Here is a 27,959-nt window from a genome sequence, read left to right on the forward strand (position 1 = left end):
ACAGGATGTTCGGAACCATTAAGAAAGGGACAGACAAACTAGTACATAAAATGCCACTGTATAAATCCACGGGACACTGATGCTTTGAATACTGCAGGCAGACCTGGTCGCCCCCTCACAATTGGAAAAGGTACAGAGAAGGGCAACAAAAACGATCAGGGGGATGGAACAGCTTCCATAGGAGGAGAGACTGAAGAGCCTGGCACCATTCAGCCTGGAACAGACACAACTGTGGGGAGGAGGAGGAAAGGGGCTGAGATAGAGGTCTATAAAATCATGCCTGGGTGGAGAAAGCAAATAGGGAAGCGTTATCTTCCCCTTCACATAACACGGGAAGCAGGGGTCCCAATTCAATTGATAAGCAGCAGGTTTAAAACAAAAGGGAAGGAAACAGACAGTGCAGCCCGTTAGTTAGGGCTTCCGCCAGCGGCTCTGACCCTCCCGGACCGAGCTCTTGCTCCCGTGGAGAAGTGGACTTGGAGATCGGGAGCAAGGGGAACGGGAAGCCGCTCACTTTGTCTAAGTTATCCACTGCCACTGGTTCAGTCTTAGCCAACTGAGGCTATGCCTTGCTGGTTACAATCCACCCAGCCGATGCTAAAGCGGCTCTAGCCAGCCCCGTCAAAAGCAATAGCTTCAGATACAGGCTACATGACCTGGCAACGCTGGCTTTCCTCAGGCGGTGAAGAGAGGCGCTTCTACGCTGCTAACTTAACCAGGATGGAGCGAGAGGAAAAGGCACTGTTACTGTGCATCACCCCACAGGGGTGCACGGCACAGAACAGAGACGGTCCCTGCCCCAAGGCGCTTACCATCTAGATGGCTATTTGCATGCCAGTCGGGCAACTGCCACCAGCACACGTATGGTTAACGTGGACCAGCCCAAGTACAACTCCTGAGGAAGGGAACGTTTTATTCCCTCATCAAGTAAGGAACAACTCAGGCCAGGCCAGAGGAATTTCTACAGAGCTAAACTCTACCTATACAAGCATCTGTGCTCCTAGGTCAGTTTTGTATAACTGGGGCATGGGATGGGGGAGGGAGTTGCCAGGGCAGCATATTGGTGCCAACACACACACACACACACACACACACACACACAGAGTCTGTCGTGCCTGTCAACTAAGCTCTCCGCTGCGGGGACAAACAGAGCCATCTTCTGGGCTGCGTGGCCAGTGACATCGCAGCTGGGCCGGCATTCAGGCCTGGTGCACAATGGAAAAAAATGCCAGCTTTGTGCTAGGACGCTGAATAAAGGGAGCCCCTCTCGGGTGCGCACACAGCGCCTGGCTCTTCAATTTCCTCCCCCCTCCCGTGCAGAGCGGCCACACGGATACAGCCACCAGCAGCGACGCCGGGAGGAGATTCTACGGCCAGGACAGGGCCAGCTCTGCACCTCGTCCTGTCCGGCACGTCCGACCGATTTCCGACAAACGCCCCCTCGCATTCCTGCGGAGCGGAGCCCGGAGAACAGGGCCTCAAAACCCCTGGGACAAATTGATTCCTGGCCTGCAGCCAGCGAGCCCTCTGAAGTCTCCCCACACAGCTAGCAACAAAGGACGCTCTCTGCCAGGCCTCGCAGAACTTGCCAGCTCCCCTCTCCTCCGAGTGCCTTTGGCTACGTGGAGCAGATTGGTTAAGGATGCCCTGGATACAATGGGGCAGCTCCCCCCGCCCACCACGGCTCAAGACAGACACTCGATTCAGGGGCAGCCAGTTCGCCTTTCCCAGCTCCGAGGCTCTTTCCCAAAGGGTTCCCTGTAAGGCTGCGTCCTGATTCCCTGAAAACGCCAGCCCAAGTCACTAGGCTGCTGTCCAGGGCATACTGGTCCATTACTGGGGCTCCCAGACAACAGTAATAAAAACAAACGCAGAGCAGCATCCCGGCGAGAGATGTGCTGGTAGACCGCATGCAGACACCCCATTTCTAAGGCTGGGGTTTGGGCCCATGTCTTGCCTCTGGAGAGGAGTCTTTTCTCTGCACTGGAGAAAAAAAAAACCAAAACAGCTTATTTGCTAAGAAGTGTTGTCCGAGCCCGAGCGGGCCTCAGCATTTAACTGATTGCAGTTTAAGCTGGACGTACATGTATTTTTTCAGAGAGAAATCCAGCTCCTAATTGGACACATACTCGTACGTTCCATGCATGGACACATTTATTATTTGTATCAGTGTAGCCTTTATGAGACCGCCATGGGTCAGCACCCCACTGTCCTAGGCCCTGTACAAACAGAACAAAAAAACCCCCACAGTTCCTGCCCCAAAGTCCTGCCAATCTATGCAGAACCCAGAGCTCCAGCTCAGTACCTTATCCACCAGATCTTGCTGTCTAATAACTCTGTCCTATTTGATCAGGGGGGAGGGACCCCTACAGCTTCTAGTAGGCCCACTTGGCGGGCTAGTGGTCCCCATTCCAGGCTCACGTTCCTCACTGATTGTTTGCAGAGGTGGAAGAACAAAAAAGGCAAACACCAGGCAAGGAGCTTTAAACACCAAATACCTGGCACCCCAGACAACAGCTGGCCCAGTGTGTGTCCACCAGCCCTGCTCTCCCCAGCCACCTCTGCAATTTGCCATCCTCAACCTGCAGTTTGTGTTCCTTAAATAAACCCCTAGGCTGAAGGTTTGTTGGAGGAGGAGGAGGAGGAGGAAGAAACACACACATCTGCTCCTTCTCCCCAGCCTGCATCACTGCTCAATCCCGACTTGCCATTGGCAAGAGGAAATGAATGGCATCACGGCACCGCGAAGAGAGCTGGAGGCAAGCGGCGAGGAAGCCTCCAGCAGAGGAGGAGCGCGAGCGTGAACGCTCTCCCTATCGCAAGCCACCAGCAGGATCCGGGAATGTCAGTTTCCCCGGGGCACCGCTCCATGGTGAGCTATGACACCATGTCTACTAGGAGCGGAGGAGGACTCCATTCATAACTCACATTCCGTATTTTTTGAAGATTGAGCAAGTTCAGCTGTTTCCTTCCCCACCCTTTGGGAACGAGGAGTTGGATTTATCCTCTACTCGGCCATCCAACACACACTCACACAGAGTCAGACAGCCCAGCTGCTGCAGAGATCCATCTCGGCACTGAATTTGGCTCTCCATGGAGAGATCCCTGATGCCCAGGACAAGCTATAACCAGGTCATGCTAATGGGGCAGGCTTGTGCTTGAAGTGAGGGGCCGCAGAGAGGCGTTTGGTTTGCCACGCTTGAAGGAGATCCAAGAGCTTCAGTGAAGCTGCCCCTTTGGCTCACATGGACACTGTTTTACCCTGTCCATTAAAGGCAGAAAGTAGCAGCATGGTGAGAAAGTCACTTCCACCACGGTTGGAGGCAGATGCGCTAGCCTGGCAGGAGGAGAGGACAGCATGGCACAGCTCGGGCGGGGCGAGGCTCGGCTCACTGGTATCAGATGCGAGGCTGCCTTTTGGTCACTGCCTCCACGTCTGCCCCTACCCACAAACTCGTTTCTAGAACCACTTTGCCAAGCCAAGCCCCATACGCGGCCACTGGGCTATTTATCAGAGGGCCGGTTGCGATGCACTGAGTCGGAAACATCACCCGCCCTGCTAGATGAGGAAAAAGCCATGCTCCTGCTGAGAGCTGGAGGATCAACTCTGAGTCACTGCTCCGCACAGGCAGCTGATTGCAGAGGCTGGAATCTTGGCAAGACCTATTTTCAGCAACACCCATGCAGGGAGAGGGCGGGCGCTCCCAACCACGCACCCTCTCTGGAGCACAAGCAGCCTTCCCCGCCCCCACCCCAACCTCAAACTTGGCCCATGCAGCCGTGACTTCACTTCCCATCCCCAAGGTGTGGTGACTAACCCTTATGGAACACCACCCCTGGGAAGCAGGTAAACACCATCATCCCTGTTTAACAGATGGGGAAACTAGAGGCACAAGCGAGGACCCATGAACGAAGGGACCTGTCAGAGCTAGGAGGTCCTGGGCTCCAGTTCTGTGCTCCAACCACTACCTCCAATGTAGACAGCTGGAGAGGCAGTAGGTTAAGATCTACACCCTCTCCACACATACACCTTTCCCAGATGCTGGCTGTCCTCCCACCCACCTCGAGCCACTCTGCTCCATCCCCCATCCCCTCCACACTCACCTGCCAAAAAAGGTAGGAACAGAACAGCACCCATGTTTTCCAAGTTTTGGATACGTATAAACAACCCACACCCACAAGAAGTCAGGTAGTAGCAAACTCGCATGCACAGCAAGAACACACCCATTCGCAGTGGGTTACAATGCTCAAGACACAGCCTAGCCATGCTTCCAGGAGGGCTATGCAGAGTCCTTCAGAGCTACATGCTCTGCAGCCTTCGGCCCTGGGCAGGCACAGAAGGGAAGCAGTTAATCCAGGCCTTAAGCTTGGTTGCAATCACGGCTGCGAGATTTTGCAGAGACAAGAAAAGTAACTGAAAGTTCCGTGCCATAAGCCTGACTTTTCACTCTCCTCTGGACAATGCAGTCAGCCAGGGTCCGAGCCCTAGGACATCCGCTGGGAAGCTCACGCTACTCGAAGCTATTTCATGGGACAAGAAACCACACTTTCCCAACCAACACAACAGGTTTTCAGCCAGAGGTTCCAGCTTTCAAAGCTGCAGATGAGCTACTGAGTTGAGATCAGCTGCCATACTGATCCCGGAACCGCAGTGGGCTGGGCTGAAATACAGCCCGAGCGTAGAATGGTCCCAACACCTTCCCAAGCCCGTAAGGAATGCTTCTGTCTGCGCCAAGGCTGGATCACCCCCTCCCAGGTCCCAGCTGCTTGACCAGCAAGGTATTTTGAGACACCATATGAAATGCTTAGCTAGCACCTACCAAGGGGAACAGAGCAGACCAAGCCAGCATCCACAGTTAGCCAAAGAGTTTGAATGAGACCAACACAACCCCGGAGCCATGTGCAGCGGCCATGTCAGGCCCGTGTGTAGCTGGTCGGTGGCCCACGAGCTACAGCAAGTTTGCCCCCCAGCTGGCAGGAGGCGACCTTACCTTCCGCCCTTCTCCAGAGAGTCCCACGAGAGGGAGGCCCGGAAAGGATACATTTTCACAGCTCCCGATTTGGTGCCAACGGCCATAATTCGCAGCTTGGGGTCGTAGGCCAGAGAGCTCGGCTGGTTGGGGAACCCATGTTCCACAGTCTAGGAGGAAGACGAAGAAACGGGACAGCGTCACACGCCACGGAGTTCAGCGGTGCGAGACTGACTTGCTATGAGCCCGCGGAGATGGTGGCGGCTCAGGGCCCATCCCAAAGCCTTCGCCCGGCGCTGCCTCCACGGGCTCGGACAGCGCGCGCACAAAAGACATTCCGTGGCATCCCTATTTACGGGGCCCACGAAGATCTCGCAATTTACGTGCCACCCTTCCCTGCAATGCTGGGGAGAAGGGGGAGGGCCTCACACTCACTTGCCGCTCAGAGACCGACTCCCCCTTGAGCACCTGCCCGAAAGTCTTTTTACTAGGATGTGGCAGCGGCGCCAGGCAGTTCTGTTGCCCCATTGCCCAGGTGGGCTGGGCAAGGGCCACATGGGCTACAGCCTCATCTAACATTCCGAGCCCTTGGCCAAGCCTGAGCCGTGGCATTGTCTGAAAACGGTCAGACGTCGCCTTCCCCACTCCTCAGAGAGGGACCTGTGTTGCGACAACCCCTACAGGGCTCAGCCAAGGATCAGGGCCCACTGGGCTTGACAGGGTCCAGAACGTGGGAAGCAGGCCTTGCCCCAGACACAGACTGGCAGGAGCATGACAGGGAGACAGTAGGTCCAATCTCCCCACAGCTTGTAACCTGCAGCCATATTTAAGAGCCACGGCTCAAGACTCGTTGCAGCTACCGAGTCCCGGGACGTCCCTGGAATAACCAGGTGTGGGGGGGGGGGGGGGGGCTAATCACTGTGCGTCCCACTGACTTCATCGAAGCCTTTCGAACGGCCTGCATGCGCCGTAACCGGGAGGCAGCGCCGGATTCGCCGCGGCTCCGGCCCCAGCCTGATCTTTGCAGCGGGGATTCCCAGCACTGGATAGACAGCACCGCTCCTTAGACAGCTGGCGGTCTTCTATTGCTGGCCACAGCTTCCTTTCAGGAAGGTTAATAAGAGTCGACGCAGCCCACACAGTGCAGGTGCAGCCTCCCTTCGCGTCGCTCCCACCCCAGCAGCCTCCTGGAAGGCCATGTTTTAGGAGAAGTGGAAGGGAGGAAGAAGAGAAAAGATTAATCAGGCTTGGCTGGAAGAGCCGCCTGGAGCAACCGCTCCCTCCCACCTCCCCTGAGCAGTCCCAGCAGCGCTCCATCCAAAAGCTGGGCTTTTGTTTTGTTTTTTTCAGGACCAACATGCAAGCATCCGAATTCCAGCTACATCTCTCAAGTGTCAGGGTCAATCTGAGCACAGTACAGGAAGAGAATGAATCTTAGATCTCACTCAGCAAACACTCCCCGCTTCCCCTCACAGCCGCTTGGCAATCAGTGTGCAGCTCTGAATGCGACCACCCAGGAAATATATTCCTTACCCACAGAATGGAGTCCCCTGCAGCCAAGCAGAGGTGGGCAGTGGGATATGGACCTTCTACTAGGTACCCGCAACCAGAGCTAGGGGACAGCCCAGCATAAGGGCTGGCTAAAGGGAGGACTCCTCTTAGCAACTGGATCTAGATTACTGGATGAACTTCAGTCACCTGCCAACTCAGAGAAACAGAGGATGTTTTTGCATCGAAAGTGTTCATAACGGACAAGTTATCCAGGAAGCGATGTCAGCAAGAGACCCTATTACAGGCGCAGCATACAGACCGGTTAATTCCCCCTACTCCAAGTGAAGGAAGCTCATTCTGTCTCCGGCACCCCTTTCCCTAATGCTCACGGGCAGGATCCATCTCACCAAGCGGGGGCATTTAAGACTTGGCATTTCCAAGGCACCTCACACAGAAGGCTCTCCCCAGTGCTTCGCAACTGTCTCTAGGACTAAGGCCATGCCTATACTTACAGTACCACTACAGCCAGCTATGCCTCTGCGGTGCGTCTGGTGAAGACGCTCTATGCCGATGGGAGAGCGCTCTCCTGTGGGCATAAAAAACCCACCTTCGCAAGTGGCAGACGCTGTCCCACCGACATGGCGCCATGCATACGAACGCTTATGTCGGTGGAACTTACATCGCTCGGGGGTGGTGGCATGTCACTCAGGGGTGTGACATGTTTTGCTGACATAGTTTGTAGTGTAGACATAGCCATATCACCACCATATGGTCTGTAGGATCTTCCCAACTGCACCTTCCACACACAGACTCAACTCTTGCGTCCGCTTAGCAGATCTTAACCGCCTGCTTCCTCGTGGAACATCTGTCGCCCACAGCTGCCAAGTGCCCCTTTTCAAGCAAAAGTATTTTCTCCAACGGTACGTAGCGGGGAGTTAGATGAGGACCAGACTAGAGGATGCTCTTGTACAAAAGAAAGGCCAGAAACGTTTTTTTTGGTAAACTTACAGTCCAAGGTCAACTAAATTTTTAAATACACGATCAGATTGTAACAAGGCAGCTTGAGAGGTAGTGGGAGAAGTTTACCAGAAACCTGTCAGAGGATGGCTTGGCAAACACCCTTGAGAAATCAGTGATCAGCCCCATCTTAAACACACCACTTGTTCTGAAGACCATGCACTGCACAGACACCAACTAGGTTCCCCGAAATCTCAGCCCCACATGGTTACTCTGCAAAGTAGCAACACAGAACGGACTCGGGATCTCGTCATGGTAAGTACGAATCGTAAAACCGCTGATTTGCTAGTGGCTGCTGGGCCTATTCTGGCATTTAGAGACCCACAGATCTCCTTACGTGCAGGATATTCTGAAACAGTACCACACACAAGGTTAGTGGAAAGACTGAAATGCCATGGGAACAACTCAATGCTCTAGCCCGATGAAGGCCAGGTTTGGGGACTGGGTCTGTATGCCAGCAGGGGCTTCACACCCTGGACAAAGGGACACCTTGTCACCTTGCACTTGAGGATGCACTGGACACAATATCACCACAATTCTCCTGGGAACAGGGCTGGGGCCAGCACTAAAGTTTGCCACGTTCTCAAGTGGAGAGTTCGAGTGAACAGCAGTCAGGCAAAGGCAATCCAGGGAATAGGACACGTGTGCCCTCTCTCCCACCCTAAAAGATAGCCATCAGATAGCTTCAAAAGACTTGGGTGCCAATGTTACTCCTCCTGTGGGACACACGTGTACAGCTAGCCTGTCATCACCAAGCCAGACAGCTCTAGGCTCCCTGCTGTCAAGCCACCCAGACTTCTTAAGCTAAGTAGGGCAGGGCCTGGTGACTGCTTGGATGACACCAAGGAAAACAGATTCTGCAGCATCGGCTATTAACATGGTTTCTGCTGCTAGTGCTCAGAGTCACTACTGCACCCACTGTCCCTAGTGCTGGCCTACGCTGAAGACACAGTCCACGGGAGGAAGAAGGGGACAGGAGCTGTATCCTCTGCAAGCCAGAGGAGTCACGGAGTATGAAGCAAGGGCTTGGAATGCAGGCTCCTTGGAGCTCGACTAGAGCCAGCAGACCCGCCATTCAGCCCCAGGGCACTGTACAAACCACACTCCCTCTGCACCTTCCATCCAAGGGTCTCTAGTGCTTTGCAGCTATCAGTTCGCCCCCAGCCCCTCTGGGATGTGGGTCTCCATTCTGTAAATGAGGATACACCAAAGACGGACTAAGTGACTTGCCAAAGGTCTCAAAGCGAGTAAGTGGCTGAGCCAGGACAGTCTTTGCTTTAACTACTCAACTGTTTTGCCAGAAGAGGAGCTCAACACATGGGCTGGAGGTAGCCAGCGTAGGACACCAGCGAGCTATTCACAAGTAGCGAGTGACATTTACAGCCCTCAACACCCTTTCTCACAGGGGAAGCGTCACCCACCGTCTAGGTCGGGAACAGCGGCGTAGAGAGGAGGCTGACGTGCCCAAGGTCATAGGTCAGCATGAGCACAAGGAATTCAACCCAGCTCTCCCAAGTCCCTTGCACAAGGAAATAATTCATTGTTCCCAACAAGACACGGCACAGTCACAAGGGGTGAATGGAAGGGAAACATTCACAATTCTCCTACATCAAGGGCTATGGGATCCCCTGAGTCCACACAGGACAGAAAGGATTTGATAACACCGCTGAAATAAAATGGGTATGCAGTTCCCTCTGTAACCAGAGGCTTCACCTCCAACTCCCCTAGAGGGGAATGGCGCACAGTGGTTAGGCCCCAGAAGACCCAGGTTCAATTCCTTGCTCTGCTACAGACTTCCTGTACAACCTTGGGCAAGTCACTTAGCCTGTGCACCACCCAAAAAATGACAGGTTTCAGAGGAGCAGCCGTGTTAGTCTGTATCCGCAAAAAGAAAAGGAGGACTTGTGGCACCTTAGAGACTAACAAATAAAGCTTATGCTCAAATAAATTTGTTACTCTAAGGTGCCACAAGTCCTTTTCTTTTTACCTATAAAATGGCCATTAATATTTCCCTACCTGCAAGGACAGATGCACAGAAGACTGCAAGGTGCTCATATATTATGGGAATGGGGATCATGTAAGCCCCTAAGACACATCACTGCATAGAGTAGGGGTGGGCAAACTTTTTGGCCTGATGGCCACATCTGGGTATAGAAATTGTATGGCTGGCCATGAATGCTCACGAAATTGGGGTTGGTGCAAGAGGGGTGAGGGCTCCGCCTGGGGGTGCAGGCTCTGGGGTGGGGATGAGGGGTTTGGGGTGCAGGAGGGTGCTCCATGCTGGGATCGAGGGGTTCAGAGGGCAGGAGGGGGCTCAGGGCTGGGGCATGGGGTTCGGGAACAGGGGGAGTTAGGACTCCAGTTGGGGTGCAGGCTCTGGGGTAGGGCTGGGATGAGGAGTTTGGGGTGCAGGAGGGTGCTCCAGGCTGGGATTGAGGGGTTTGGAGGGTGGGAGGGGAATCAGGGCTCGGGCAGGGGGTTGCGGCACTGGAGTGGGTCAGGGGTGCAGACTCCGGGCGGCGCTTACCTCAAGCGGCTCCCAGAAGTAGCGGCACGTCCCCTCTCCTACGCAGAGGTGCAGCCAGGCGGCTCCGTGCGCTGCCCCATCCGCAGGCACCGCCCCCGCAGCTCCTGGCCAATGGGACCTGCAGGGGTAGCTCCTATGCATAGGAGCCAGAGTGGGGCCATGCCACTGCTTCCAGAAGCCGTGCGGAGCAGCCCCAGACCCCGCTCCCCAGCAGGAGCTTAAGGACCAGATTAAAACGGCTGGAGGGCCAGATCGAGCCCACTGGCCGTAGTTTGCCCACCCCTGCCATAGAGTATTCCCAGACAATCAACCTGCCGGGCCAGGAGACAACCTTTCCCTTTCAACCTAAAGCAAGACATGCTGCAGATGCATATAGTACTTCCTTATGTTTCTCTGAGCTACAACGAGCGGCAGATTAGTATCTTGCCCCCTACCACACACACATTGACGTTAGCCATCTCTCATTTTATGTTTCCCCCAGCTCCCAAAATCCAATGCTCCCACCTCTCAAACCGCCTCCCACTGGGAGCTGAAGATTTGGTTTATTACGAGCAAACACACTTTATTTTTATCTCACGCTCCAGCTGCTCCGAGCTCTTCCCTTGCACGGGTGTGCTCTTTTTGGATGGGTTTCCACAGACCAATTAAGTGAGCTAGGTATGGCAGGTGCAGGGCTGTTTGACAGACATCTGCATGTCTCACCCTGGTTTAATTACTCAAATCTCAGATCACTGTCCTGGGATAACTAGGAACCCAGGAAGCAGCCAGTGGGTGGGGCCTGCTGCCTCATTTCCAGCTGCAGAATTCCTTACAGAAGCTAATTAATTAGCTCTTCCCCATTTTCCTACAGACACCAGATTCCCAGCCCACCCTGTTTGGAAGATGAGTTCATGGCAGCCACTCAGATGGCTACTCCCCCCTCCAGCCAGAGGAACAATAATGATAGGGAGGGAACATCACCTGCATCTGGTACTGAACTCAGACATCAAGGCAGGAGACGGGCTGTTACATTAAATTCCTGGCCCTGTCACAGATCTGTTCATGACCTGAGGAGGGTGTGTGGACCTGTTTGGCCCTCTGAGTGGCGATGGTGTTTCCTCACCTGGAGGAAGCTAGAGTGCTTTGAAGCCCTCCAAGGGGAGGAACTATGAACATTCCAATTAATAAAGAACTTGTCGAGGCCAAGCACGCAGTTGGGATTGTCCCCGCCCGGCTGGCCATTCCCATCTGGCCAGGGATTCGTCATTGTCAGACGGCCAGCGGGTCAGATTTTCTGTGCTGTCAGCCAGCTTGCAAACAGTCCTCTCGTTCCATTTTTCTCAGTCTTTTTGATACCTGGGACCTGTTTGCTGCCTTCCTAAACGGTGCCAGGGAGATCTCAGGAAGCAGCGCCGGTCCACAGCCACATTGGGAAACACTGCTCTAGTTGGTCATTGAGCCACTAAGGGGAAGCAACACTGAACCAAGGGTACAATACTTTGTGCATCTTTCTAGGGAGCTTAGGAAGAACCATCAGGAGGGCTAAATATTCGAGCACTTTACACATTTGGAGAATACCGCAGCACCAGAACAATCCATGACAAGTCTGGAGAGAGCTTACCAAAGCTCACAGGCCCATCCTGGTCAAGCAGATCCAGTTCTCACTGTACTTGTCACCACAACATCCAAGGAGAGTCCGATTATAACTACTCCAAATATTACAGCAGGAGTCGGGAGGGGGGCCCTCACGCCTGTAATTAGCATGGCCTCCCCCATTCCCCTTGTCTGGTTTCATACAAAGCCTTTCAGGGAAAGAGCTATTTCCTCTTGTCTGCTTGCATTCCACAGTTTGTGTTTCTCTGCCTAGATCTGTTCTCGAACCATTCTTTGTGGTCACTTTTACAGCCAACAACTAACAAACTAGAGTCTTGGCACAGGGCTGCTGCCATCACCAGGCCCCACTTGGACAAGATGCAGTACATTCTTCTGGTCAGGAGTTACCCATCTGCTTGAAAACGAGGCATTGCATTTCTAGCTGCGTTGGAGCTGGGTTATTTTGAAAGAGGATCTTCAGAAATTCATAACTGGCCAGAACAATCATATCTCCCCTTGGAAAAAAGACAGCTAAGGGGAGATATGATTGAGGTCTATAAAATCATGACTGGTGTAGAGAAAGTAGATACTGTAACTACTTCTCATAACACAAGAACTAGGGGTCACCAAATGAAATTAATAGGCAGCAGGTTTAAAAACAAACAAAAGGAAGTATTTCTTCACACAATGCACAGTCAACCTGTGGAACTCCTTGCCAGAGGATGTTGTGAAAGCCAAGACCATAACAGGGCTCAAAAAAGAACTAGATAAAATCATGGAGGATAGGGTCCATCAATGGCTATTAGCCAGGATGGGCAGGAATGGTGTCCCTAGCCTCTGTTTGCCAGAAGCTGGGAATGGGTGACAGAGGATGGATCACTTGATGACTACCTGTTCTGTTCATTCCCCCGGGGCACCTGGCATTGGTCACTGTCAGAAGACAGGATACTGGGCTAGATGGACCCTTGGTCTGACCCAGTAGGTCCATTCTTATGGTTTTTTTTAACAATTTTTCAGAACCAGAACGGAGAGGAAGAGACAATAAGTTCTGACAACAGATCCCTTTAAAGTACCTGCTTACAAGTGGCCATCACTCCATCCTCAAGACATTCCTTCTTCCATAACCCATGCACCATTCTCTAGCCTAGCGAGTGCAATAGGATGAGCGGCCACCTCAGAGTCACGCCGACCCTTTTCATTCTGTTGCCATTTAACAGGATAAAGGGCTAGTTCCCCACAGTCAGCCCTCCTTTAGAGGAGCACCATTGCTGATTAAGCCATCCGGAATATAGGTTCAAAAATATAGCAGAAAATAGCTATAGGGCTCAAGTCACTTGCTCCTCACCCCGGTGTGATGGAACAACACTGGGGAGTCAGATTACGTCATTCATGACTTTGAGGGAGCATGGCCATGAGTATGACCTGGAGCAATAAGAAGGACCAAAGCAGATCAATAGGTCCGATGGGAGGGAGGTGAGCTCCCTTCTCATCCATGACAAGCTAGAGGATCTACAAACCGCCCCCCGCCCCAGATACCACACACACTGAGACACCCAGTGCCACCAACTCCCTCCCCAGGTGTCGGCATCTATAGTTTTACTGAGCCCAAGCTCTGGTGAGTTACAGATTTCCGGGAGCTGTCAAGCACCCCGAGGGGACTGGGCAGGTCTTGTGTTTTGACGAGGCTAAAAGAGTTGAGCCACTGGGCCGTGCAGAAACACAGCTTCTTTGGGAAGAGCACTGGTCCGACAGCTGGAACCAGGATCTGTCACTGCCCGTGAGATGCTCTTCTCCCCACTGATCAGGGGCCCACCCCCCAACTGGTATTGGGACTGTAGGTCTGTAGTCAGACAACTCTGCACTTCTCGGAGACAGCGAGAGGAAGAGGAGAGCTGTAGACATGGTGCATGTGAGTGCCAGCAAGGAGCCGTGGGTGCAGTGGAACGGCTACCAGAGGTACCTGCCACTCCAGTGCCCGGTCTCGTGCACGGGCTGCCTGAGTTATGCAGCGAGCGTGAGAGTCGGTGACCTCGAGGGATCAGATTCAGAGGCAGCGCATTTTACTTGTTAACTGACAGGTCTCCAGGGTGAAAGGTTAGTGAATTAATCCTGCTACAAGCCTCCACTATTAACACACCCCCTCCCCAACATCTTCCTTCTGCCACTAAATCCACAGAGAGCTTTCAAACTCCTCGTCGGAGCGACAGCTTAATGAGCTGTTCTCTATGACCCAAGCCCATATTACAGCACATCCCCTCCCTCCCGGCCACGCCAGACGACGTCCCCAGGAGCTGTATCTGGCACGCAAGCTCTGGGCCTAGTTACAGCAGATACAAGTCAGATTTCAGGCAAGCTGAGAAGGTGGGGGGGGGGGGGACGTCTTAATAGAAGTCAGGTGGACGATCCTATCCCGAAGCGCTCAGCGGATCAGAACGCAGCTCAGAGCTGCTCCTCAGCAAGTTCCTGCTGCAGCGCAGAGACCCCGGCCACGTACAAGTCCTGCACCCCCAGCAAGCCCCGCAGAGCAACCTTGCTCTCGCCATGCCTCCCCAGCACAGGACAAAACCACTGCCCAAGCACAGGAGTAACCGCCCAGGGACTCAAAGCAAGAATGGCACCATGCTCCCCCACCCCTGCAGCTTGCAACAGCCTCGAACGTCTCTGGTTGAACACCAAGGTAAAAATCACACCCCCAGTCCTGCAAGCGCTCCTCCTGAGACGAGCCAGGCAGTAAGTGCTATGACCAGAATCGTCCGCAGGATCAGGTCCCATGTCACCGATTACAGAGGCCTGCCTATACCATGGCCGAGGCACACGGCCACACGACACAGGGCCGGCCGCGCTACAGCTGTCTGTACAGAGCATGGGTTGAGTCAGCACTTCAGCGTGCACGTGGAACGGGACCACATCAGTGACCCCCCCTCAGCCAGGGTTGGGAAGTATTTAGCCATCTGCTTCCACCAGCCATCCCAGAAGGCGAGCAGGCCCCTGGAAACGAGGAGGAGACTTACCTTCCTTCGCCAAGCACCTCGAGATCTACTGATCAGCGTTATGTCATAGCTAGGTGGACAGGGCCGGCTGGCGTCCAACGTGTGACGGGGCCATAACATGTTATTAGCCACACGTGCTCCCAACCAGACTATCCATTTGTACTCATCTCTTACTTGATAGAGGAAGACAAGTTACTCAAAAGTGAAGGAACATCTCTTTGCCCTGTAGTTTCGCAGAGCAGGCTGCATTCGGCCTCCTGTGGAGGTGGCATTAAGCCGATGGGAGAGCTTTCTCCTGTGGGCTTAGAGCAGGGGTTCTCAAACTGGGGGTCGGGACCCCTCAGGGGATCGCGAGGTTATTTCATGGGGGGGTCGCGAGCGGTCAGCCTCCACCCCAAACCCCGCTTTGCCTCCAGTATTGATAATGGTGTTAAATATATGAACAAGTGTTTTTAATTTATACCGGGGGGGGAGGGGGGTCGCAGTCAGAGGCTTGCTGTGTGAAAGGGGTCACCAGTACAAAACTTTGAGGACCACTGGCTTAGAGAATCCTCACCAGAAGCGTTAGAGCAGCGCAGCTACACCACTGTATCTTTGTAGCCCTTATTCAAACTGAACAAAGGTCTCCGTGCCCTGCAGTTTCCACAGAGAGAGCCGCATTGGGCCTCCCAACTAGACACGAGCAAGTTGATTTTTCGGTCGGGTGGCAGAATCGAACAAAGTTTTCCTTTGGGTCAAACCCAGCCTGGAATGTTTGGGTTTTTCAGCAAAACAAACATTGTTTGGGGTTGAGCGAAATGTTTTGTTTGACCCGAAAAAACCACCACGTCTACCCTTAAAAAAAATTAAACCAATCTACCTCCATTTCTACATACCAATGTTTCAGAGTGAAAAGTTAAACGCTTGGCTGGCAAAGTATCAAAATGAACTGTTGTGATTTTCTTATTTTTAATTCAGCCAAAACTATTCACCAAATTCACAAATAGTTTCGCTTGCCTGGAGCGTTTTGGGGCAAATAAGCTATTTGACTGAAAAGTTTCACCCAACTCTATTTCCAACCCTTTAAAGCTGCAAGAAGAACAAGAAAAGCGAGAGTGCCCATGCCTAGTTTGCATTTAGCAATAACCCTAATCCAGGCACCTGAGGTCAGTAACACCAATGCAGCCCCGAAGCACAGCGCCTGGGTTTGCTCCAACTGAGCCAATTGGCATTTGCCTCAATTACAAGTGAGAGTAACCCTCACGTAGCTCTTCCAGCGCAGCCCCGTTCACGTCCTTGCCTGCACTTCGGGGTCAACACTGGTGCAGCTGTTCCATGGGCAAAGTTGGAATTATTCCCATCTGCAGCCTTACCATGAATACAAAGGTTCTGTAAACACAAACTGATGTCAGGGCTGCGGGAGGGGATGATATAAACTCACTGATTGTCAAGCGGTTTAGGATGGGTGCCCGAGCTCGGCCTCAGAGCCATCTGGATTCCTTTGCAGATCTCTGCAAGCATTGATGAGTCCAGGCCTCTCTCTCTAATGCTCTGGGCCCAGCCCTGAGAGAAACTTGCCACCGCCGACAGCCCTTCTTCCCTTTTTAAGCCCAGCACTTGCAAGGAGCCTCAGGAAGGAGACCACCTCAGTGAGGGGCAGATCTGGAGGTTGTAACTCTCAGCCAGGATTTTGCAGCCCTTAATCCAGTGACATCCAGTTCAAAACCCTAACCATGAAGTGACCTCCTAGGGTTTGTAGCTTAACCTGCTTGGGGAGGGGACTAATGGGGCTCCATGCACAGGCAATGCAGACATCTGTAGCCTCAAGGACTGGTCAAAGTTCAGGACATCACAGACCATCGTGTGAGTAATTCAGATCCCAGTCCTGCAAGGTACAGAGCCCTTGCCTGCTCTTCAGTGGGGATGGAGAGACCATCCCACCTCACGGGATCAGGCTCTGGACTTGAAGGCAGTTAGCATACCAAGAGACCAACTGCACTGGCCACACAGCTTCTTGTGCACTGCTCTGCCTTGCATTTGACCCACAGCTCTGCCCCTGACCTACAGCATTTCCTGGCTTCTGTAGCGGAAGCTACCCTTTAGCTGTGCGCCGGGGACAGGTATCCAGGCCAGACTGGTTTACAGCAGCACCCAAAACTGTCCCCAGGTCTGCAGAGACAGAGAGGCTGGGCTGACCCATTTCTCACATGGACACTGCAGCGTCTAAAGCGACTGGTTAGTATTCCATCCCTGACCATGGTGATCTGGCAGAGACCCTGGCAGATCTAATCCAATCCCTTGCAAATACAAGAGCTAGTACAACCAGTGCATGAGAGATGGCCATTGTGCATCTGTTTATGAAATGTGAATCTATACCATCTCCGCGAGCCGCCTGCTGGCATCGGAATTCTATAGCTAGCTCCGGGCAAGCAGCCCATTAAGCCTTCCTATACTAACAGAAATGGATAAAACCAGTGTCTGCTTACGGCTGTCAGCATGCAGCACCACAAGAGGAGTCCCTATCAGTTCAGACCACGCTCAGCTTTCATGCTCACGCTCCCCGTGCTGAATGCAGAGCGCGACGGGCCTGCCAGTTATCATGCTGGCCACGCCCTCCCCAGATCAACCAAGCTGGCCACGCTCCTGGCCATTTAGAGACATCCCCACATTCCGGAGCATCACGCAGAGTGGAGCTTCCCCTCTTTCCTGAGCTGCTGTTTACCACGACTGTCTCCAGATCCTTCATTCAAGGCAGGTGGAAACCCACTGGCAAGTCAATGGGCGTCCAGTATTTCGCTCCTCTGGGGGCAGACCCGAATCCTTCAGGGGCTTTGTCCCCAGCCCCACTGGGGAGACCCACATATTAAGGACGGAGCTTTAGCAAACAGCGGAACAGCCAGCAAATTGGCTACAGGACTCAAGTGCTAGTAACATTCCCAAGCCCAAAACACACAGCTAGCTGGTTTGGGAGACATCTGCATCACTACACCCCTTTGAATCCCGGTCTCCAGTTAGACCTATGGCTGGCTGTAGGAATTTCGGGCTCCCCAAGCAGGCTGTTCTTGAGCCACCTCTCCAAAGCCGCCTAAATTCACATAGAGCACTAGTGTGCTAAGCCAGCAGTACAACCCCACAGCCTGACATGGGAAGTGTGGGACCACCAAGCACAGAGCGGGTGGCCTGGCCATTTAGGCAGCCAAGCCTCATGGTCTGTGGGTCCCCAGAGCTTGCTTTCTCACATCCCCTATTTCATTAGGCAAGTTACGGCTTCACTTTGGGAACAGATTAACACACCACAAGAGAAGGTGGTCAAAACCCCCACAACCCTACAGGACGAGCCCCAAGACAGGGGTGTTTTATCCCCATTTCAGCCCCACTATGAGCTTTTCAAGAAAAAATCGTCACCACTAAGGTCCAGATCTACCTCCATTATGGGGCAACTGAGAGTCCTGTGAAACATACAGACAACATGCAAGAGCTCTGAGGCCCATGGGAGGTGGACAGAGCTCCGGACCGGGATTCGGGTCCTGGGTTCTATTCCCCAACTCAGCCACTGACCTGCTGCGTGCCAGTGGACAAGTCATCCCCTTTCCGCTGGCTTCCCCTTTCCACTCGCCCTGCAAGCTCTCTGGGGCCAGGATTGCACACTGGGGCCCCGCTCTCTACTTCAGTATTACTGCAATCCACGAGACACCGAATGACAAGCACTAGGGAACAGAGCAAGGCTGGGAAGAGAAGGCCAGGCAAAGTCATCGGGTGAGAGTTGCCAGGTGTGACCTACAACTCCAGGGCAGCCTAGCAGCAGGCATTCTTCCTTCTTTCATGAATGCATCCTGTGAAGTGAGCTGTAGCTCACGAAAGCTTATGCTCAAATAAATTTGTTAGTCTCTAAGGGGCCACAAGTCCTCCTATTCTTCCTTCAACTATCCCACAGCTTGTCAAGCCACGAGCACGGATGTTTGCACAAAGCAAGTAGGGCTCCTTCGGCAGGATCATGCCGCATTCGCTTCCAAGCTAAACAAGCGAGAAAGTGTAACTGACCTCCCTTCCTTTAGTGTGCAAGTGACAGGACGGAAAAAGCATCAACCTTTGATGCTCTTGTTCGGGATGGACTCCCAAGCGAACGGGGAGATTTTATTTATCTCCATTAAAAAAAACCCCAGAACACGCAGCTGTGCCGAGGGGGTGCCGATCGGAAGTGCAGATGTGTGCAGCACCAGGGCAGGGATCACACTCCACTTCCCAGATCGGGGAGCTGGAGGAGCCCCTAAAGCGACCCAGTGAGAGATGCAAAAGCGGAAGTGCAGCCACATTTACAGCATTTCTACAGAGGTGGCTTCTGCCTGCCTCATAAAATGTGTTTGTGGCCAGGAGACCAAGGACCGCGGAGTCCTGTTTGGCCGTAAAGGAAGGAACAAAATGTCAGTAATTTTCAGGGAGAGAGTGTACACGGAGCGCCGCCTGCTCCTGGGATCCCTGGTCTTCTTCTGTATCACTCCCCCTGGTCACTTACCAGGTTAATTTAAAGATCCCAGCGGGCTTATTAAGCCTGCACAATAAAGAGACAAAAGTCCAGGATGAAACGGGCTATAAATCAAAGGGACACAGCTCTCCCCCTTCAAAGGGGAAGCGAGCACACAGCTCAGAGGGAATTCGGCATTTTTAAAGCCCCCTTTGCCGAGACGCAGGAGAACTCGCCGCAGAGCTTCGCCGCCAAAAGCCCTGCCACTTAGCAGCCTCTGCCCCAGAGTGAAACTCAGGGGCTGATTTCCATTTCAGCTCCACCTCCTGCCCTGCAAAAAGCCCCTGAGCCGGTTTCCAGACCACGTCCGAGGGCAGGAGTAACTGAAAACTAACTGTTTCAAGCCCGAGCCCTCCCCGCCCCAGGCTGGCCTGTTTCGCTGGCAAAACTCGCCCTGTAAATCTGCTGGAGGCCGAGCGCTCCTCGGGCGCCCCGCACCCCCCTATTGTTCCGCGCCAGCGTGCAGGACACATGCGGAGACTGACGCCTGCAAGGGGGTGGGGGGGTGGCCCGCGGAAGAGGTGGACAAGTTGGGGGGGGGGCTCAGCTTTTGTCACCCACGCGGTACCGCCCTGCACCCGAAATTCAACGGTGCACACAGGCAAACGGGGGCAAGTTGCGCCCCCGGGCCAGCCTCAAGCGCTGCGAGAAAAACACTCTTGCAACCAACTCCAGCCCCCCCCCCGCCCCCCGGGGCCCGCAGGCAAAGGGGAGGGGGAGAGAAGCGATGACAGACGCCCCGAGAGGGGGGTGGGGAGCAAACGCAGCCCCCCAGCGGAGCCCGGCTCAGCCCCCCCAGCCCGGGGGGAGGGCGCGGGAGCGCAGGGCAAGCAGCCCCCGGCCCCGGCTTTGGCATGCGCTGGGCTCCCAGCCAGCCCGACCCCCCCGCAGCCCCCCGAGCCTCGGCTCAGCGCCCCCCCCCCAGCAAGGCGGGGATGGCGGCGGGGGGGCTACTGGCTGAGGCCCCGCACGGGCTCCCCGCACGGCGGCTCAGGGCACCCCGGGAAGGGCTGGGCGGTGGGGAGGGAGGGAGAGGGGGGGGTCCTGCCCCACGCCGCCGCCGCCCCCCCCGCCCACCTTGTTGAAGGCGAAGAGATCCAGCTTGAGCTTCTCCCGCTGGGGGTCGTGCCCCTGCCTCCGGAACCGAAACTTCATCATGGTGCCGGGCTGGGCGCTCGCCGCCGGGCTCCCCGCAACGCCAGCCAGGCAGCGGGCTCGCCTGCCCCATGCACCCGGCCGGCCCCGCGCCGCCAGCCCGCAGCCTGGACGCGGCGGGGCTGCGGGGAAGGGGCCGTTCGGGAGGAGGCGGGGGTGGGGGGGGGAAGTGAGCGACGTCCGGGCGAGCCAATCAGCGACCCCGGGGGGAAGCGAACCAGACAATGGGGGAGAGGCGAAGGCCAGCGTTCCGCGGCTCGCGAGTCCGGCCTCTGCTGGGAGCATGCGCCGGGGCGCGGGGGTGCCTGGGAGATGTAGTTTTCTCTCCCTCCCCAGTTCTGCCAAGTCTTTGGAGTCCCACCCGGGGCGGGGCCCGATCCTGAGTGGGGCGGCTGGGCACTCCTGCCCTCTAAGTCCTCCGTGAGTTCTCAGCCCTGTCTTAGCCAGTGCCCAGAGAAGAGGTTTGGCAGCCGGACAGTAAAGAAGGTGGATTCTGATCTCAGACACACACGCACACACACTCACACACACGCTGCCCAAAGGAAAGGAGGACTTGTGGCACCTTAGAGACTAACCAATTTATTTGAGCAGAAGCTTTCGTGAGCTACAGCTGATGACCAAGATGGTCAGGGACCCATGCGCTCATTGCTCCTAAACCTCTGATTGCCCAAAGAGTGCGGGGAAAATAAAAGCACTTGGGCCAGATCCTTTCACGGCTGCCCTAGGTACAGCTGCCATGGGAGGGGAGATGCAAAAGACGGGGACTGTTCATCTTAGAAAAGAGGCGACCAGAGGGGGAGGGTGGGGGAAAATCATCAGGGGTGGAGAAAAGGAGCCGGGAAGTGGTATTTACCCCTTCACATAACACAACCAGCAGGGGTCTCCCAATGAAATGAATAGGCAGCAGGTTTAAAACAAACGTAAGGAAGCCCTTCTTCCCGCAACGCACTGTCAACCTGTGGAACTCGTTGCCGGGGGATGTTGTGAAGGCCAAAAGTGTAACTGGGTTCAAAAAGGAATTAGATGCGTTCATGGAAGATAGGTCCATCAGCGGCTATTAGCCAAGATGGTCAGGGACCCCTGCGCTGATTACTCCTAAACCTCTGATTGCCAAAAGCTGGGACTGGCCCACAGTGACAGGGGATGGATCATTTGATAATTTGCCCAGTTCTGGTCATTCCCTCTGAAGCATCTGGCACTGGCTGGCCACTGTCGGAAGACAGGACACTGGGCTAGATGGACCTTTGGTCTGACCCAGTCGGGCTGCTCTTACTCTGGCCTAATCCCGCTCATGTAGCTTTCCTTATCTCACTGAGCTCAGTGTAGTGACTCACATGCTGGACTGTTGGCACGTGGCAGAAACAGGCCTTGCCTTGAACACATCAGCCCCTCCAGCCCCCCAACCCCATCAGGCTCAGGCCTCTTGTCCTTAGCCCCTCCCTAGCTCCTGCACACACGGTTCCCTCTTCTGTCACTTACACTGAGCGTGCTAAGCAGAAGACTGCGACAGTCTGTGCCAAGTTTTCTCAACCTTTTTCTTTCTGAGCCCCCCCCCCCCCCCCCCCGCGCTATAAAACCTCCCTGGCCCACCTGTGCCCCAACACCTGGTTTTCTGCCTACCCAGGAGATTAAAAGCCAGAGCCGGCATTAGGGGGTTGCAAGCCGGGCAGCCACAGGGGGCCCCACGAAGCTAAGTTGCTCGGGCTTCAGCTTCAGCCCCGCATGGCAGGGCTTGGGCTTCGGCTTTCTGCCCTGGACCCCAGTGAGTCGAAAGCCAGCCTTGCTTTCTGGTTTATTTTGGAGGACCCCCTGAAACCTGCTCTCGGCCCCCCCAGCCCCGTGTTGAGAACCTCTGGTCTATGCTCTGAAACGCCAGGGTTGCACTCGTACGGTGGCTAAGTTATCACCATAAGCAGTATTATTATACTAAGCAGCCCTCGCCTACATTCAGCAGGGTATTTCTTGCTGCTTTTTGCAACTCCCAATCTTGTACAGAGCTGCAAACATAAGGGAGGTGCCTTGTAATAAGGGACTGTTGGTGACCTTACCCGAGGGCTAGAAACCTGAGCTTCTCGTGCAGTCACCTCCAGGAACTGGGGCTTTAAGCAAAACCCCAGCTATACTGAATCTCACAGGAGGTGCGAACACTGGTTCTATCCCGGAGCAGTTTGTGGGTTTTGTGTCATGGGTGGTGGCAGGACTTTGACTGAGCTTGTAAACGCTGCGGAAGAAGGGAGCGCAAAGGAAGGATTGTAGCTTAATCTTCATAGAGGCTCAAGCTCGGCAAAGCATTTTAAGCCCATGCTTAAACCTCTGCTCCTTAAGTAAGTGTTTGCTGACTCAAGGCCACAGGGTTCCGGTGCGTACGTACAGACCAATGCACAGAGCACCAGACTTCTGGAGTTTCTTTCTGTGTTTCAAGCACATGAACAGTGCTCCGAAACCACCTCTGGGTTTTCCCAACCTCTCTAGGCGTCTCCCTGTCCAGATTAGAAATGGGGGCCATGGTGGCAGCTTTTAAAGTATCTCATGCACGCTGGAAGCCTTCATCAGAGACATGCTGATAAAGAAGCCCCTCGCAGGGCATTCTGATGCTGCAGAAGCCGTGCTGCCAACTCTCAGGCTTTTGTCACGAGTCTCGTGGTAATTATTGTCTTCCCTAAAGCCCCAGCTCCTGGACGCAAGTGGAAATGTGGTGACTTCAGCCTTCATTCTGACAGAAAAAGGAAGTTTCTCGCCCTCCTGACTGTGGAGAAGGCATCAGAATGTGACCCCCTGGGCACCCTACAGGCTCAAAAAGCAGCAGGCAAATAAAAAGAACAGCAAATCTAGTACTTCTGCATAATCTCATGACTTCAAAGCCAATCTCAGGATTTTGGGTGAGCCTGACTCAGAATTGTTGACCATTTGGGGTTGGCGCTACCGCTGCTGACAAACCAGTGCAGAGCTGAGCTGAAGAAGAGCCGTGCTATTTGTACCGGCCAGCAGAGTACAGGTCGTACACCCGAAGGCACGCTGAAGCAAGCGGGTGGGTGGTGTTGCTTGCACCTTCGGGGCTATTGCACCAGTGCTGGCTGGCACAGTGTGGGTAGAGACTGGTATGGTGTTCCAGGTTCATTCCAAGGCAGTTTGTACAACACCCGCCTCGTGCCGCACAGGGTTTTGCTCTGGTTGTTGCAAAGGGAGATGCAGACGCTCACTTGTGTGGGTTTGCTTTGATTTGATGTTCCAAACCTCTCTGAAATTGGCACAGCTTGACAGACCTATTTCTCCAGGAAGTGTGTGGGAAGCTGAGGCGGAAAGCATGGAATAAAGCCCTGATCCAAAGCCCTTTGAAACTAACTCATTGACCCTTTGGATCAGGCCCTAAATGTGTCAAACCGCAGGCTTCTGGATGGGTCCTGCAAGATGCTGCCTGCTTTCACAGGCCAAAGTGGGGGCTGGGGGTGTTAACACTTTGCAGGATTGCGCCCCATGTTTAGGGAACTGGGTTATTTTGAACTGGAAACGGGGGGGGTTCTGATTGCAGTCTATAAAATCATGTGTGCTGTGGACAAAGTGAACAGAGAAGTGTTATTTACCCTTTTCCACACTACAAAGACCGGGGGTCACCTGGTTACATTTATAGGCAGCAGGTTTATTACAAACAAGAGGAAGTATTTCATCACACAAAACACAGTTAACCCGTGGAACTCATTGCTATGGGATGTTGTGATGAACAATAATATAACTGGTTTCCAAAAAAGAACTGGATAAATTCATGGAGGATAGATCCATCAATGGCTATTAGCCAAGAGATGGTCAGGGATATAACCCCATGCTCAGGGTGATCCTAAATGTCTGACTACCAGAAGCCAGGAGGGGAAGACAGGGTAGATCTCCCCAAAGTACCCTGTTTTATACACTCCCCCTGAAGTTGTGGCACTGGCCTATGTCGGAGACTGGACAGTGGGCTAGATGGATTGTTGGTCTGTCCTAGTAGGGCCGTTCTTATGAAAGGGATAAAAAGAAACATTTGCATCTGGAGCTGTCTCAGGCATCCGGAGCACTACACAATTCCAATTCCCGTCCCTGGGGTCGTTCCATTAGGGCCAGTGTCACAACGTGGATCATTAACTTTAATTAGCAAATGACTGCACAGCACTTTGAAACATAAACTCCCCTATAGCTGCTAAATATGATCACAAGTGAGTCACATTCACCCCTGGGGGAAAAGCAGTGGTTTGAGTAAGCCCAGAAATGATTGTGGCCCACAGTAGGTGAGGAAGAGAGAGTCAGCTGAATGCTAGGAAGAAAGGGAAATTGTAAGGCGAGAATAAAGGCAGCATTTTCCAATGTGGCTAGTGGTTTTAGGTCCCTCAGTTTTGGGGGAACTCAGCCAGACCCCAACAGCTGAACATTCAGAGGTGCTGAGCACCTGTAGCTCCCCTGCAGAGGGCTATGGGGTTATGACTGACTCTGGTTTGGGGAGGTGTTAGAGCAGGATGCAGGATTGTACTGCATAGTTTGGGGGTGATTTGCTGGGTGTGGGTAGGAGCATCCCCCTGTGGTACACTCATTGATCTTTGCTTTCTTTATGATCTCTCGTGAGTTTCACTTGGAGGAGGTGCCACCAAAAGTCATTTAAAAGATTATGATTTGTATCGCAGTAGCCTTCAAACCCAGCTCAGGCTCCTACTGTGCTGGGAAGTATACAGCCCCAAAGCGAGAAACCCGAAGTGCCTGCAGGCTAATTGACAAGACAAACAAAGGTTGGGAGGGGAACTGAAGCACAGAGAGTCAAAGTGATCCACCCAACGTCATCCAGCAGGCCAGTGGCAGAGCCAGGAATAGAATCCAGCTCTCCTGATTCTCAACCCAGGGCCCTACCCACGTGACCTCACCACCTAATTAGTGATTATTGTTCACATGAGGATGCCAGAGATATGAAACAACGTAACACAAGCACATAGACCAGAAGGACAAGACGGTCTATTGCCTCATGATTGCTCCTCACTCTACTCTGGCTAGAGGCCAGCTTGCCATACTCTTCTAATTCACATCAGCCACAAATTCAAACATCCCAGGAGTTCGGCTCCAGGGTTTTGATTAATTCCATTGTAGAGATGACAGGAGCTAGCTGAAAAATCTGGATTCAGATTTTGCTTCAGATCCCAACTTCCTCAAAGTTTTGCAGTGATTCAGACCTTGGGGTTGGGTTTCGTTCCAGCTAGAAAACAGATACCATTAAGGTCAGGGATGGCTTGAAGGAAAGATCTGAGAGGAGATTTTCACAGTTTCTTTGGGCAGTTGGCTGTCCAATTCCCATTCAAACTAACCAAAACTGGGTGTCCAAATCTCAGTCTGGGACTTACGTCCAGTGTTAGCCCTTTTAACGAGAGCCAGAATTCGGGATCTCGCACGTTGTTGCCATTCGGAGGAGAGAATAGCGATGGAGTCGGGTATTTCTCTACTGCAACCCTGTTAATTTACAAAGAATGTACATAAAGCCCTGTTTCCCTGAACCCAGTGGGAATCAAAGAGCAGGAGGCAATTATTTACTCACAGCTGCAAGCCTCTTCCCAGCCAGCACTCTACCCACAAGCTCTTCCTTTAAGCTTTTTCTCAGGGTCATGCTACAAATGCTTATGGGGCTGTCCTGGGGCTTCCTTGCTGCCTTCTCTGTGTGCCTCCGTGGCATTTGCGCTGCTTCTCTCTCTCTCCCACTTTCATTCAGTCATGCACATGCACAGAGCTGCAATCCAATCAATCCTCTGTCCTTGCATGTGTCATCAGACCCTCAGGAAATCCCTTCGACCACATGGCCCAGCCACTGCCCCACATGGTCTAGTCCTTGGGCGGTGATTTTCCATTGTTTCAGCTATCACTAAATGAAAGGGCATTTAATTGTTCCATCACTGAGCCTGCCTGAAAGGCAGCTGTCACACTCGACAGCTTGAAAGAGGACCATGACCACCCAACTCCTGATATCGCACCCATAATTGAAGGCATGATAGAATGAAACACTTTGTAGCTGAGAAAGGAAGATTTTTTATTCTTGCCACCCTGTCCCTTCAGCCCTGAGCGCAATTTGTTCCCCTAACAAGGTCTCATCTTCAGATGCCTCCGTCAGGGATTTGAATCCTGGTGAAGCTGCTCCTCCGTGGCTTGATCTTTGCAAACCGTAGCACATTCTGCAGACCCTCCCTGCCCCGAGAGAGATGGTACCCATAGCGGGAGCTGGCTCCCAGTCCTGGAAACACGCTCGCTCACCCTCGCCAATCACGCTGCTGAGCCTGCCGGGAACCCGCTTTTCTGATTTGAGATACATCCAGTTCCTCAATCTGACGGCCCCATGATGCGCAGAGGTAAAGCGCCACACAACGGGGAAGAGAGTCCGCCTAGGGGCAGAGGGGCTGCCACCTGCCCTCCACCGGGGAACACCCAGCTTGCCAGCACAGCCCTCAAAGTGGACGGCACTGGATGGGGCGGGAGCCTGCGTAGGCTAGCTGGGAGATGCACTGTATCAGGATACCCCAGGGACAGTCTCTGCTGGCAGGGCTCCTTAGCAGGCCTGGCTGTCACTTGATGCCTTCCTCTGGCCAAAAAGAACCCCAGGGAGGGCATGTGGCAAGGTCTCCCCATGGGGCACAGAGTGCTGGAAGGGGACAAATTCTGGCCCATGTGCTTGTGTTGCTGGGAACCGTGGCCATTCGTCCTGACTGCTGCTCCCACACCGGGCCAGGGCAGACCACCACGCACAAGAAGGGAACCGATCAGGATGGCTCAGGTGACTGCAGCCTGAAGTGCCAGGTGCAAAACAACCAACACAGAGACAGAAGATGCTGAGTCGTGTATGTCCCTCCCCTTCCTGCTGCCTAATGGGGCCTTTGTGTGCTGGGCTGCCCAGTGTATTTACCTGTAAGCGCCTCAGGGCAGAAGCCCTTCTGAGTCCCCGGCTGTGCAGCCCCATGCACACCAGTGGCATTATCGAACTAATAATGCTATGGGATAGTAACGAGTCTTTGCTGCCATCTTTGCCAGAGTCCTGACTACCCCCACCCCCACATCCAGCTTCACCCTCCTCCTGACCAAGGAGGACTAGACAGAATTCCACCTGGGATCTGCATGGACCACCTGCTAGTGGGCTGCAGGGATCACCATAGAGCATGGCCCGGCCTGTTTCCATCCCTGGGTGCTAAGTGCAAACCTCTCTGCATTCCCAAGGCCGGGACCACGCTGGGCTGCGCTGAGAAGTGCCATGAATCAGGGTACCAGGCTGGCGGAGCTGCTGGCTGTTCACAAAGAGAATAATCCGATAGGAACGAGAGCGTAAGTGATTGCACCGGAAGTGGATGATTCACCAGACAGGTTTATGGGGCAACTGGTTGAACATGTCTGTGCCTCTTCCTCAGATGCTGACATCTCCTCACAAGGCCAGCTGGATCCTGGGTGCAACTGGAGGAATCAGGCCCGGGTGTTTACCAAAAACCTGTTCCATTTAAAGGAGAAAAAAAGAATCCCCCCGCCCCGGTCTTTGAAACTATCCGAGGAAGGAAAATTTCAGCATGTTACAAAGGCACAGTTTGGGTCCAGCTTCCCTGCTATGAATCCCTTTCCCTCCCCATCCTGAAGAGTCCCCAGCCCCACTCAGTTGCTCACACCCGACGGCTGTAATAACCCGCTTTCAGAGCCCTGCTGCCGGCCCACAGAATCGCCAACCCAGTGCATTCCAAATCCCTAGCCAGCCCCCGCCC

The 27,959-nt window shown here is 53.7% G+C and overlaps 1 protein-coding gene across 2 annotated transcripts in view; it reads right to left on the reverse strand.

Moving 5' to 3' along the window:
• Nucleotides 1-20,494, reverse strand: part of LLGL1 (LLGL scribble cell polarity complex component 1) — a 73,036-nt gene extending 52,542 nt beyond the window's left edge. Inside the window, exons 1-2 of one of the 2 annotated variants that reach the window (XR_006284103.1) lie at nt 20,146-20,384; nt 5,043-5,140 (exon numbers count right to left, since the gene is read on the reverse strand). Coding sequence is in view for 1 of the 2 variants with exons in the window: in XM_037911672.2 (XP_037767600.1) it covers nt 5,043-5,140; nt 20,146-20,226 (179 nt within the window). In the remaining variant the exon portion in view is untranslated. Of the gene's footprint in view, nt 1-5,042; nt 5,141-20,145 lie in introns of both variants that reach the window. The other variant, XM_037911672.2, reaches the window with a different exon arrangement.
• Between the last annotated feature and the right edge of the window lie 7,465 nt (nt 20,495-27,959).

The sequence above is a fragment of the Chelonia mydas genome, chromosome 10 (assembly GCF_015237465.2).
Source record: "Chelonia mydas isolate rCheMyd1 chromosome 10, rCheMyd1.pri.v2, whole genome shotgun sequence".
In the NCBI taxonomy this organism is placed as follows: Eukaryota; Metazoa; Chordata; order Testudines; family Cheloniidae; genus Chelonia; species Chelonia mydas.